Source organism: Seriola dumerili, unplaced genomic scaffold (genome assembly GCF_002260705.1).
Source record: "Seriola dumerili isolate Sdu_G_001 unplaced genomic scaffold, Sdu_1.0 BDQW01000758.1, whole genome shotgun sequence".
NCBI classification, from domain to species: Eukaryota; Metazoa; Chordata; class Actinopteri; order Carangiformes; family Carangidae; genus Seriola; species Seriola dumerili.
The window spans coordinates 134233-146289 of record NW_019175013.1 but is presented as its reverse complement, the minus strand read 5'-3'; the positions used below and the strand labels follow the sequence as shown (position 1 = coordinate 146289).

The 12057-nt window shown below is 40.4% G+C and overlaps 1 protein-coding gene across 1 annotated transcript in view; it reads right to left on the bottom strand.

Moving 5' to 3' along the window:
• Positions 1-12057, bottom strand: part of stx17 (syntaxin 17) — a 14929-nt gene extending 2872 nt beyond the window's left edge. The window contains exons 1-6 of the mRNA XM_022765836.1: positions 11904-12057; positions 10868-11077; positions 10698-10763; positions 8393-8725; positions 7508-7558; positions 5268-5354 (exon numbers count right to left, since the gene is read on the bottom strand). Coding sequence (XP_022621557.1) covers positions 5268-5354; positions 7508-7558; positions 8393-8725; positions 10698-10763; positions 10868-10990 — 660 coding nt within the window. The 5' untranslated portion in view covers positions 10991-11077; positions 11904-12057. The remainder of the gene's footprint in view (positions 1-5267; positions 5355-7507; positions 7559-8392; positions 8726-10697; positions 10764-10867; positions 11078-11903) is intronic.

Here is a 12057-nt window from a genome sequence, read left to right as displayed (position 1 = left end):
CTGGCTGGCTTCAAAGCTGCAGGGGTGGCTGCTGCGCTGGAGGGGCGCCTCGGGTCGCGGGGCAACCTGGTCCAGAAAACACCGCAAAGCTCGCGTGATCTACAGATGAAACAACTGACAGCACCACCACCAGAACCACCAGCTGAACCAGAGTCCAGCAAGGACAAATGACCTAACTGTCGTGGTTAGTCCTCTGACCTCAACTGCTGGCTAATCACTGAGACTTCTGTGTTGACTGACCAATCAGAAGCACAAACTAGACTCAAAGAAACTCAGTATTTGACACTGACGCCGACGCTTTGCTTTACCCAAGCACTGCCGTGAAACAATTATGTAATAACAGCCTTACTTGGGAGATGGATACTTTGATGTTTGGTGTGAATGCGGTTTCTGTGAGACATAATCTAATTTTGTACAACTGATATTTTTTTTTTTATTCTGAATACGGCAAAGCAGTTATTTACACTACAGCTGTTGGTGAATGGTTGAGTCAGCCCAACATAGCTGTGAGACCACTTACTAAAAGAAGTCCTTGCACCAAATAAATTAAGTCAGTTTAAAGAGAGAGTAACCCAAATTTATTCTGTCGAATGCTAGTTAGTGTGTTCCTCAAGCTTAAACCTTTTTTTTTTTACCAGGGTTGCTAGTTACAATTATAATATAATATAATATAAATATAATCATGATTTAATATTCCTTTTCAAAAAAAATAAAAGTTCCAATATGAACAGCTGTAATACTGAGAACTACAAAAAGAAGAATGTGTGGAGAAAATAGTTTTTTGGCCTAACATAACTGTTGTTGTACATTTATTTAATAATTTAAATTAAAAGTGGTACTGCTTCAGAGTATTATATATATATTGACATACAGACCTGTTTTTGTAGTTTGCAAGCGTGAGAGCAAACATTGCCACAAAAAGCGCCAAAGTGGCCACTGTCCAATCACTTCAATGACTGGAGTGTTAAGAACCTGCCATGTATTGATTATTACTACTGCTGGTTTACTGCCAAATAAAATGTTTCTTTCCAACAGTAATGTCATTCATTAGATAAAAGAAACAGCAAACGACAGCAGTAAAGTTCAGCACAAACGGACGCACAAAGCATCAGACGAACAACATCCTTAAAAATGGTTTTTATTTACTTTCGTTTTTTTTACTCTCCTTCCCCTCTGGATGGACTGGTTTAGAAATGGCATCATACTACCCCCTGTTGCTCTCCTGTATGTAGGCTGATATGTCACTAATGCAGGCATCTGTTGGCCTCTATGGAAGGCAGACGCACGGTACAAACTTATCAATGGGTCCCTGTACTCTTAAAATCTGGCTTCCACTTCTGGATTTCATTCACACTTCATTCAGTGGATCCCAGGGATCTAGACTTATACCAAAAACCTCAAAGACATATAAAGAGACAAAACCAGTTTTAAGAGGACTTGTATAAAGTGGCAGACTGTAAAATTTCCACCGTTCATCACATGGGTTTTCCCCTGTCTCAACTTTTTGAAAACACTGGGAAGGATGCAGTCTTTTCTCCCCAGCATGATGACACATTTGACAACAGGTGACAGCAAAAACAACAGCCATTTCATAATTCATGATCATGTTAAAGTACACCATTTCAAAACATTTTTCCTCCTACTTTGATTCCCAGGAAAACAACTCAAGAGGTGTTATGGCAAATACTGTGCCTATAAAAAGTACCCACCTCTCTTTGACTTATCATATTACTGTTTATTAGCTTTGGATGTAATTACTTCAAGACACTGATCATCAGACGCTTTAATTTCCACATCTAAATGTAATTTCTAGATTAGTGAAGGGGCAAAATTGCAAAATTTCTGATTGCATATGTTTCATGTCCTTCAAGACACTTCTAAAAAAGAGGCACCTTTGGCTAAAATTTCAGCCTTGAGCTTATGGTCTCCTCCAGCTTTCTTTTCTCAGTGAATACAAATGAACAGCCATCTTGAACATAACAGGGTTTGTTTTCATGTCACTTTACCTTTGAGTTTATGTCTCCCCTTAAATAGATTAATATACTTAAAGATTTTTCCTTTAGTATTCCCTTCTGCTTACATCTGACCCTTTTCCATCACAAGCCATCCAGAGCTTGCTGCAGAGAAGCCTCCAACAGCATATGCTGCCACCAGCAGGCTTCATGGTGGGATAGTGTGCCGTGCTAGATTATCAAAAACCTGACTCGCTATTACATATCCTCCTCTTGTCCAGCAGGCCAAGTGGACCTCCTAATACACCGCCCAGCAGCGCCCCAGCAACCGGCAGCACCGCCAACTTGTAGCCCACCGCCTGGAGAGACAGGAGAAAGAGATATGTTCCAGTTTAATTTATCACACACACACACACACACACACACACACACACACACACACACACACACACACACACACACACACACACACACACACACACACACACACACACACACACCTTTTAGAGGCATTAGTACTTTGTGGCTTCAAGACAGTCTGAGATAGAGTTTGGATGTGTCTATCCTTTCATGATCACACATCGACCCATGGAAGGAAGAAGAAAAAAAACGACACAAACAAGGCTGCATGTGTAAATGTAAACCGACACTTCCATAGCTGCATCAAAGCGTTTTCATTATCTTCATTTAGGAGAAATCAGAGAGATGTGGCCTGTGTGTTATTGCAGCTGTTATCATCAGAGTGGAAGGTGCTCTTTGCTGATGGCAATTAATGACTGATTCTCTGACCATCCTCACACACACATGCACACACGCACAGGGACACACACTTGATTAACACTTCACCATTAAATTAATCTAGTTCAAAAGCTAGCATTGCTTGTCCCCACCCCTGTGGCAGTTGAGGGAATTTAAATTTCATCTGAGCTGAGTTAAAAGGACTCTGGGTACAGGTTGTAGAAGATGGTAGGAAATGTGGGTTATGTGTGACTGCACACTGCGCGTGTGTGTGTAATGCTGTTTGACCTGATGACAGATTACAAGCTTTCAAACACACGAAAACATCTGACATCCCTCTCATCTGCTTTATCTCTCCACACGCCCCTCGTCTAATGCGCAGCTCACTACATCTACCAGCAACCTTACAGAGAGGTCAACCTTTGTTTGTGTCGACCATTTGGGCAAATTTAATTTGATTTAACCATTTAAAAAGAATATTACATTATTTGAGGCATTCATTTTATAAATTTTAGGAGTAACACAAACACTGAAGGCTGCGTGTACACGAGAAAACAAAGGATAAAACTGCCAACCAACAATAACCAACCTACTCTACCACATGAGCTACAGTCATCGAAAATATTATATTGAGAATTGATAATAATATACAGTAGAGTAACGTCGTTCTTTAGAGACCTTGGACAGTTTTTACTGGAACTACTTTCTGACAAAGAAATAGTCCTTATTTCACTATTTTATGCAGCATAATATGAGGACAGTTTCTAGATGGGGTGTTGCTGTTAAATTAGTAAACTGTCATTTTTGAATGCTTTGAGCATCACAAAAGAAATGTAAATCACCATTGTACTTGGGTTGTGGCAACAAAAGGACCAGCATGCTCAACTCAAATGTCTTAAAAGTATAATGGGCATCAACCCAAAAGTCACAAAACTGGCAAAAAAGCCGTCAACACTAACAACTAATTATAAATCACTTTTAATGTGCACGGCTGCAAACAGAAACAAACGTTCAGCTCTTGGGTATTGAAGGGGTCAGGGAGCCATAGAGGTGAGGAGATAAGGAGAAGAGACTTCTCCAAAGAGAGGCCTATTGGATACATTATTTACAGACTGTGTATCCTTGGGGCTTAAATGACGAACTGTCTCTAGCTTGTTTTTTATGAATACACACAGACACTATTAAAAGTATTTAATATCATATTTTCTAGGAATACTCTGCATAAGCTGAGTTTTCGTGACTTATTGTTGTATTTTTCTACTACTACTGTTTTACTTATTAATATTTGTCTCTTGATGATGTTTAAATGAGTTGTATCAGGTGGTTATTTAAAACAATATAAGTGATTTATACTTGCTTGGGTGGTGGCAGAAATCTTACCAACCAGCATAAATCAGTATCTGCATGGCTAGATAACACTAGAGGTGAGTGAGAAAATATGTTTCTATGGAAATACTGTGTTTTGAATTTCAGTTGTCCAGTGTGTTAGGATTTACAGGTTTTCCTCAGCACACAGGAATCACATCTCTGTCATCATCATCTCAGAGTGTCTGTAATTACAGTTTTAATGCTTCACACCTCCATTATGTTCCCAAAAGTGTGAGCAAAACAAAGATCAAAATAGATTCCTTCATCTAACAGATTAACATTTCTTTCCTTTCCTTTAATCCCAAATGAAAAATATCAGAACTTAGAACAAGCTTTCTTTAATAAGCACAATGCCAGAAAATTGCTTGCACTGGTGTGTGTGTGTGTGTGTGTGTGTGTGTGTGTATTGTAGTCTGAGAAAAACAAGCAAATCATTCTGGATATTACAGACAAAAGTTTCAACATCTGAAGTGTGTTATGTGAAGGGCACTGAAGTATCCTTTTAAGTTACATTCAGAGCAGCACAGTGTTAAGAGTGTATTGAATCGACAGTGGAGGCCCAGACGCAGAAATCCTGAAAAACTATTAAACAGTCATTCAAACCTCTCCTTAATGCCACACACACACACTAACACATAGACCCTCTCTTGTCACCTCTCTCATCCTACCTCTCTATCACTCCTCCTCCCCTCCACTCCTCTCTATCCCTCTCCTCTCTCTATTTCCTTAATTGCAGCTTTCCTCCGTATTTGAACAGATCAATAGGGACAAACGCTGTGGAATGGCTGGGAGGCAAAGTGCCATCGATCTCCCTATCTTCCAAACACCACCACCACAAACACACGCACATCAGATCATCAGGACACACACACACACACACACACACATACACCTAACACACACTAATACCAACACACACCACACACAGACACAACACACAACACTCCACAACACACCACACAAATACACACTACGACGATGGTAGGGGTATTATCTCTGGGTTTATCTATTCGTTGGATGAAGGTCTGATGATAATTAAAGTTTTTGTTAGTCGTGGACGAATATTAGTGTGAGCAGGTACGATATTTCGATGTGTAGGGATGTAGCGAACACGCTGAATTGGAATCTCATACACACACAAACACACACACACACACACACACACACACACACACACACACACACACACACACACACACACACACACACCTTCCCCAGGCTCTTGGTCCCCTCCTCCACGTTGGCAGCGGCTGTGTTGACGTTGTCCTCTATGCTGTCAATCTTCTCCTGCTGAGACTGATGCACAGGGGTTAGACACACAAATACATATTAACATACACACACATGCAAGCAAGCAGCAATACATACAGTATACACATGTGTGAAAGAGCAACCACCTGTCGTGTACTAAGTTTTCTTATGTGTCCAGATTCTGCTCCACGGCACAAGATTACATGGGAAGGGTGTGTGTGAGTGTGTGTGTGAGTGTGTGTGTGGAGGCTGTAGGTATATTCAAGAGAGATTAACCAGGGGTGGGGCCATACAGTGTGTTTGTGTGTGTGGCATTGTGTAGATCTCATGAAATATTCAGAGTGGCAGCTGTCTCTCTCCATGTGGGGGCTAGATAGACACAGTGACCAAACAACAACCAGAGCACTTTCCTTCTCCTTCTCCTCTTCTTCCTCACCTTTCCCTTAAAGCCGCTTCTTCCTCTCTCACCTCCTCACTCTGGTTCAAGTTATTTTACAGAATCAGCTCTGTCGATTTAAGGACTAAGGATGGCAGTTTTGAGTCTTGTGACTTCTTAGATCAGAAGAGCAGCAGTTTCACCGAGACCCATACACCAAATAAGAGCCAAAAATCCCCAATTTAAGTTCAGTTAGGGACCTATGTTGCACCTCTCCCTCTTGTTTCCTGTCATTTCTAATATATCACTGTCTAATAAAGGTATAAAATACTGTCATATAATCATAATGAAATATGAAAAATACAAAAAACAATTATTCCATTCTAAAAATAGTTGCTCACTAATTGTCTGTTGATTGATTAATCGACTAATAGTCGCCGCTCCAACTGATAAACCCGAATGTTGTTGTTGTGTATGTATATGTAGGTTGGTGGAAATTTCAAAAAAAAAAACATTTGTTAAATTGAAAGCAGTCCATTCAGGAGCTGTTGGCTCAAAAAAAGGGGAATTTTACAATTCCATGACAACTGGGCAAACACCATCTACCTAGAAAGATGTGTGATACAAGCAAAAGCTTCATCAGAAATACTAAATGGACGTTGTGGTGGAACTGTTTTTTACCTACATTTGTCAATTTTTTTTTAATTTTATTTTTTTTATTAATCTTAACTTTATGACTCTTTGTAACAGCAGACCTACAAAGAAACGGTCAATTTTTTCCCTCTTTTTGGGTGAAACCTGAAATAATCTTTTGATTAATTGATAATTGGATCTACGAAAAAGCCTTGGTTTTGAAGCTATGGTGATCTTAATAAATGGAATGAGATTAAATAAACTGAATTATTTTTTAGCATTTTTTGACCTTACAATAGATTCAAGTAACTTGTGATGGGAATTTGCCCACTGTTGAGATTTTACACTGTAAATAATTAATAGAAGAAATACTTGAAAAATTATTAGATAATTTAATACTGTATTCGTGCGTTTAAAGCTCATTAGAAAGATACAGAAGATACACAAATAAAGAAACTCAAATATAAGCACACAAACACTGGAACTGCCACTAACATGACGCATGCACAGACACAGATATAACCACGCACTCACACACACTCAGTATTTCCATTGTGGCTGAGCGCTGGAATATTACTCCCCTAACGGCGTCTTTCACCCTAGAGACACCACAACAACATGTCTATGCTCTTTCTGCCCCCCCCCCCCCCCCCACCAATGCCTCTGTCTGTTTTTATTCACCCTCACTACATCTTCACTCTATCACACTCTCTCTCTCTTTCTCTTTCACTGTTAATCTCTCCTTTCACCCTGCCTCCTTGCTTCTCTCCCTCCATCCCTGAGGATAGAGTGATAATCTGAGCCGTCTGTTCTCCACCTGCTCCGATGCATCCCTTGTTCCTCTCCTCTCCCTCTGTGGACAACCCGCTGTCCTCCCCCAAATCCTCCCTCTCTCCCCTGTCTACTACTCAACCTCTCCTCTTGCCTGGGTGAAGGGCCTCTGGGGCCCCAGCAGTAGTCCTGAGCTGATCTGTGTAACCTTCTCTCAGAGGAGCCTTACCAGGCAACAAAAGCACACACGGTCAAATACACACTACTTCCTGGAAACGCTATAGGCGAACTGTCTGTCACATTGTTTTTGTTCACAGGGGTAGCTGTGCACACACATAGATACAGAAATGCACACGATGTGAAAATGCAAATGTAGCAGCCGAAGAAGTAACAGACAGAGTTCAGTTTGTGTACTCACATGGACGAGCAGACAGAACTCCGTCACCAAACCACTCAGCTCCTTCAGATCCTGAGAGGAAAAAATGTCTGTATTTATTTCATTATAATGCTTATCACACAAATCTACAGCTACAGTATGTCAATGCTGTCAGTATTGGAGAATGACAATAGAATTAACTAAAGACAGTGAATATAACAGTGAAGCAGAGTGAAATAGGTGCGTCTGTAGGAACAGGTAAGAGGGGTCAATTGCATTAGACGATCTTGCAATATCTATGAATAGTGCATGTAACCATAGCAACACTTAGTACAGACCGAGGATGGAAACATCTTTCTTGTACTTATGTTTAGAGCTTTAATTTGAATTCAACATAGACCTTTTTCAGAGACAGTGACAGTGACAGTAGGAAAAACACAGTTAAGTGTAAGTAATACGATTAATGATGGTTACTTAAGAAACTCTTCATTCTATACATATTTTGGGTTTTTACATCACCTACAAATACAGGAGATATAGATAGATGGATATACCATAGTCAGAATATGTGAAACATCGATTTGTTTACTATGTTTAAAAAAGGCTGGGATGAAACAATACAAATACAAATACAAACACAGAAGGTAATATTACACCACAAGAAGTAAGATTTGAGTAATCCTGATCAAACTAAACACAATTTACACAAGTTGGTGAAGCTATTTGTAAACTGCCATGGATGTCACGAATACACTGTACACCTTGTATTTACATATATACTAAAAAATAGAATCTATCTAACAGGGTTAGGGCTAACTCTAACAATGACATAAAATAAGTATAAAATAGAGTATGATTGCCAGACTATGTGTTACGGTATTGTTCAAAAATGTTGTGTAGGGAATGGTAGAGTTCACACATGTATACCTCTTCCAGGTTGTCCCAGGACTCAGCCGCACTCTGATCTGCAGGGATTTCTGGAAGGTGGAGCTGTATTTGCCTGCTAGACATCGGCTCTTCACCTGCATCATCAATAGCATGGCAACTGCTGGACACATAGCTGGATGGCTGAGTAGCAGGTGGTGGTGATGGTGGTGGTGTAGGCTGTTGAACAGGGTTAGAGTGCAAAAGCAAGAAGTCTTGTGTGGCAGCTGACGCTCTTTCCCTGACTGGCTTGACAAGCGCTTCCAGTGCATCAGCGTCTTCAGCACGAACCCGAGCGCATAGCTTCTCCATCTCTCTGATGTTAGCTCTCAGCTGCTGCAGGGAGACGGAGGAGAAGCAGGTTTCTCAGTGAGATTGAGTAATATATCAACACAGGACATAAAAATTCTCCCTAAATACAAGTAAAATTCATTTTGCCTGTTGCCCCAGTTGGAAAGAAATAAACTCATCTAGTGATGGGAAATGCATATGCGTGCTTTGGCAGGGGCTTAATAAGGTTCATGGAGGCTGGGGAAAACAAGCCCCCTCATCCCACCGTGCCCTGAGGGTGACAGGAGGATTACATCCTAGCCATCAGCCCTCCAGGCCGCGGCACGACCCGGGCTCAGGGGGTCAATGGGCTGCCAATAATACATTCAGCTAATTACACAACATGAATAAACAAACATGCATACACTTGGCCTCACGTGCATAAAACTGAAAAACACACTGATTAACACCAAGACAGGCAGGTCAGGCACCTGTCAGCCTGCAAATTAACCGTGACCGTAAGTAGCTTGAACACACTCAGCCAGACCAACCGACCACAATCTCAATAGCAGATATTCATGATAAAACAGTATTGACTACACTCCCCCTGTCTCACAGCGTTTGCTGTAGCTGCTGTGGTGAGGGTGGGGGTACTGAGTCTGCTTGTGCCCTCCTCCTGGGGGTTAGCTTGGTGATAGGCTAGTGGGAGTACATGTCAATCATCAGCAGGAGGAGAGACTTCAGCCTGTCTTCCCGCAAGGAGGGACAAAGGACAAATGGATAAAAAGCAAAAGAGAGAGCCTAAACACACTCACAAACATACTCAGCCACCTACTCTCTATCTACCTACTTTATCTGTCTATGAAACATAGGCACATATGCACACACATACAGAATATACACATCTAAAGCAGAGTAGACTAAGCCCTACTCTGGATTAACACCATGAAGACATGAGAAAGCACTCTGCGTGTGTCCCTGGGATTTGTAGAGTAATGGTGAGAGAATAGGTGTGTGCCTGCTTGGAGTTATTTCACCTTCAGAGACATGGTGGCTTCCAGGCAACAACATCCCCTAAGGCATTTCACACCCACCATGTGAACAAGTACACAAGTACTTACACAACACACACAAGAGATGGTCCATTTGAGGTTTGGTAACGGCTCTTTTCTTGCCCTGATTTTTTAAAACTACACGGAATTTCTATATAGGACATTAATTCAGTTCTTAATAAGTAACTCAGTCTTTTTTGTATGTATGTAGCTCTAAACTCTAAATCAATACATCGAGACAGATTTATTATATTATTTTCAACCAAATCACATGGCCTTGCTCAGCAGATGGAGTTGCTTAGTTGTCATGGAGACAATCTAGTTGTTATCGTGCAACCTAGTAATGTAATAACAGTTGGTTGTTTCAAACAATACAGTATTCATTTTGTTCATTGTGGTCCTGCAGGGTTCAATAGGCATTTGATTGAGTCAGGTGCTGATGACTGAAAGTTATCTCCTTCACTAAAACATCACCAAGAATACTTTCTATATTTGACTGGACAAAGACAACACTTACTGTCCCGCCACTGGTCATCACTTTTGATTTTCAAACTCGAAAACCTTGGTCGCTCACAAAATCAGGAAACCTCAAGTTTTTCCTAAACTGAGCTCCTAATTGTCTGGACAATATGAGTCAAAAGTTACATGTCACACTGTTGCAAGGTCATGCTTATTCAGAAATTTTGAGAGATGGTGAGTCACATCATCATCCTCACATTCACATATCTGCCCGACCTGAATAATGTAGTAATGGCTCTGTAATGACATAGCAGCTGGTAGTTTTGAATGAGAAGTTTAGTGTTATGATGACACTGAAATATATCAAATAGCTTAATGGTTTACAAAATAATAATATAGCTCCTATCTTTTGTTTTACAAAATTACAAGAGAATATAATGTACTGACAGGCCAGTTACCTTTATCTGTCTGTCACACACACAAACACTGCTGCTTTTCTGAAGTTGACTGAGTATCTATTATTATACCTGAACAGTTCTGCTGGCATTGATATGCTCCTGATGAAGGCGGTCCCATTGCTGGCTGTGTTGGTACTGTGAAAATGAAAGAAAAAGTATCAGTTGTCCATCTGTTGACCGGCAGTAAGAGTGTGGATGTGAGGGTGAGATCATGTGTCCAGCCAGATTTCAGCCGTCACCTTCAGTATGTTATTGTGGTGTTTCTGCAGTCTCTCCAGGTCCGTGGGTAGAGCCACTTTAATGAACTTGTGGATCGGTGCCTCCAGGCGCCTCAGTGTCAGCTTGTTGCTTTCCTCTGCCATGTGTCCTGCTGACTGCCCACAGCCAACACCTCTGTGTAACTTTAGACACTGCACCTGCTCAGCTTTATCTATCTGCCCCCACAGACACTGTAAATACCAGCAGAGTATGATTTTGATAAAATACATAAATCAAATTAATAAACTGTATGACACATGCGGGCCTGCCCACACATCTAGAACTGGCACCTCCATAAGATGAATACAATTTTTTGCTCACCAGCATCCTCTTAGTGAAAAGAGTAAGTTGAGTATTACAGCATTGATATACTGACAGTGCAACATCTACACTGAAAGGATGACTCAATCAATCAGTCAAGAGAAAATTGTCAGCAATTTGGATAATGGACTAATCATTCAAGTAATTTATCAAGCAAAAATGCCCAAAATTCTCAGTTTCAAGCTTCTTGAATGTGAGAATGAGCTGTTTTTCTTTACTTCATATCACTTTAAATTAAGTAGCTCTGGGTTTTTAATGGTTAAGGTTAGGCTATGGACTTGCTACATGCATTTTTCATGATTAAGCGGTTAATTGAAAAATAATTGATAGATTAATCAAGAATGAAAGAATAATATGTAATATTGTAGCCCTATATAATACTACTGTACCATGTAGATATTCATAATAGTGCCGTGTGTTATTACTAAGCTGTATAGACAGTGAGGGTTATTTTAATGGTTATTAGAAGCCAATAATAATCCTAAACCTCTCACACAGTAGTACTAGAGGGAGTCGGGGGATGATACCCCAAACCCCCAAAACATTCAAAGGGTTTTATGAACATGTACAATGTATTGTACATGTCAGAGAAACAGTTAAGACGCTATTAGCTAAATATTAGCGCTTTGAAACACCAGTCTACTGCTAACCACCTCTGAGGCAAACGAAACTTAAAGGACATACGGCGACACTTACCAGCAAAAATGTCACTCAAAAATATATTATACTCGCTAAAGACTGCTGTGAGTCTCCACACTGATGTGAAAATTGACCTTTAGCTACATTCACTAATTTACGACAACGCTTTCGTTATTGTTTGTAACAGTTTCGTGTTTGTAAACAACTCTCT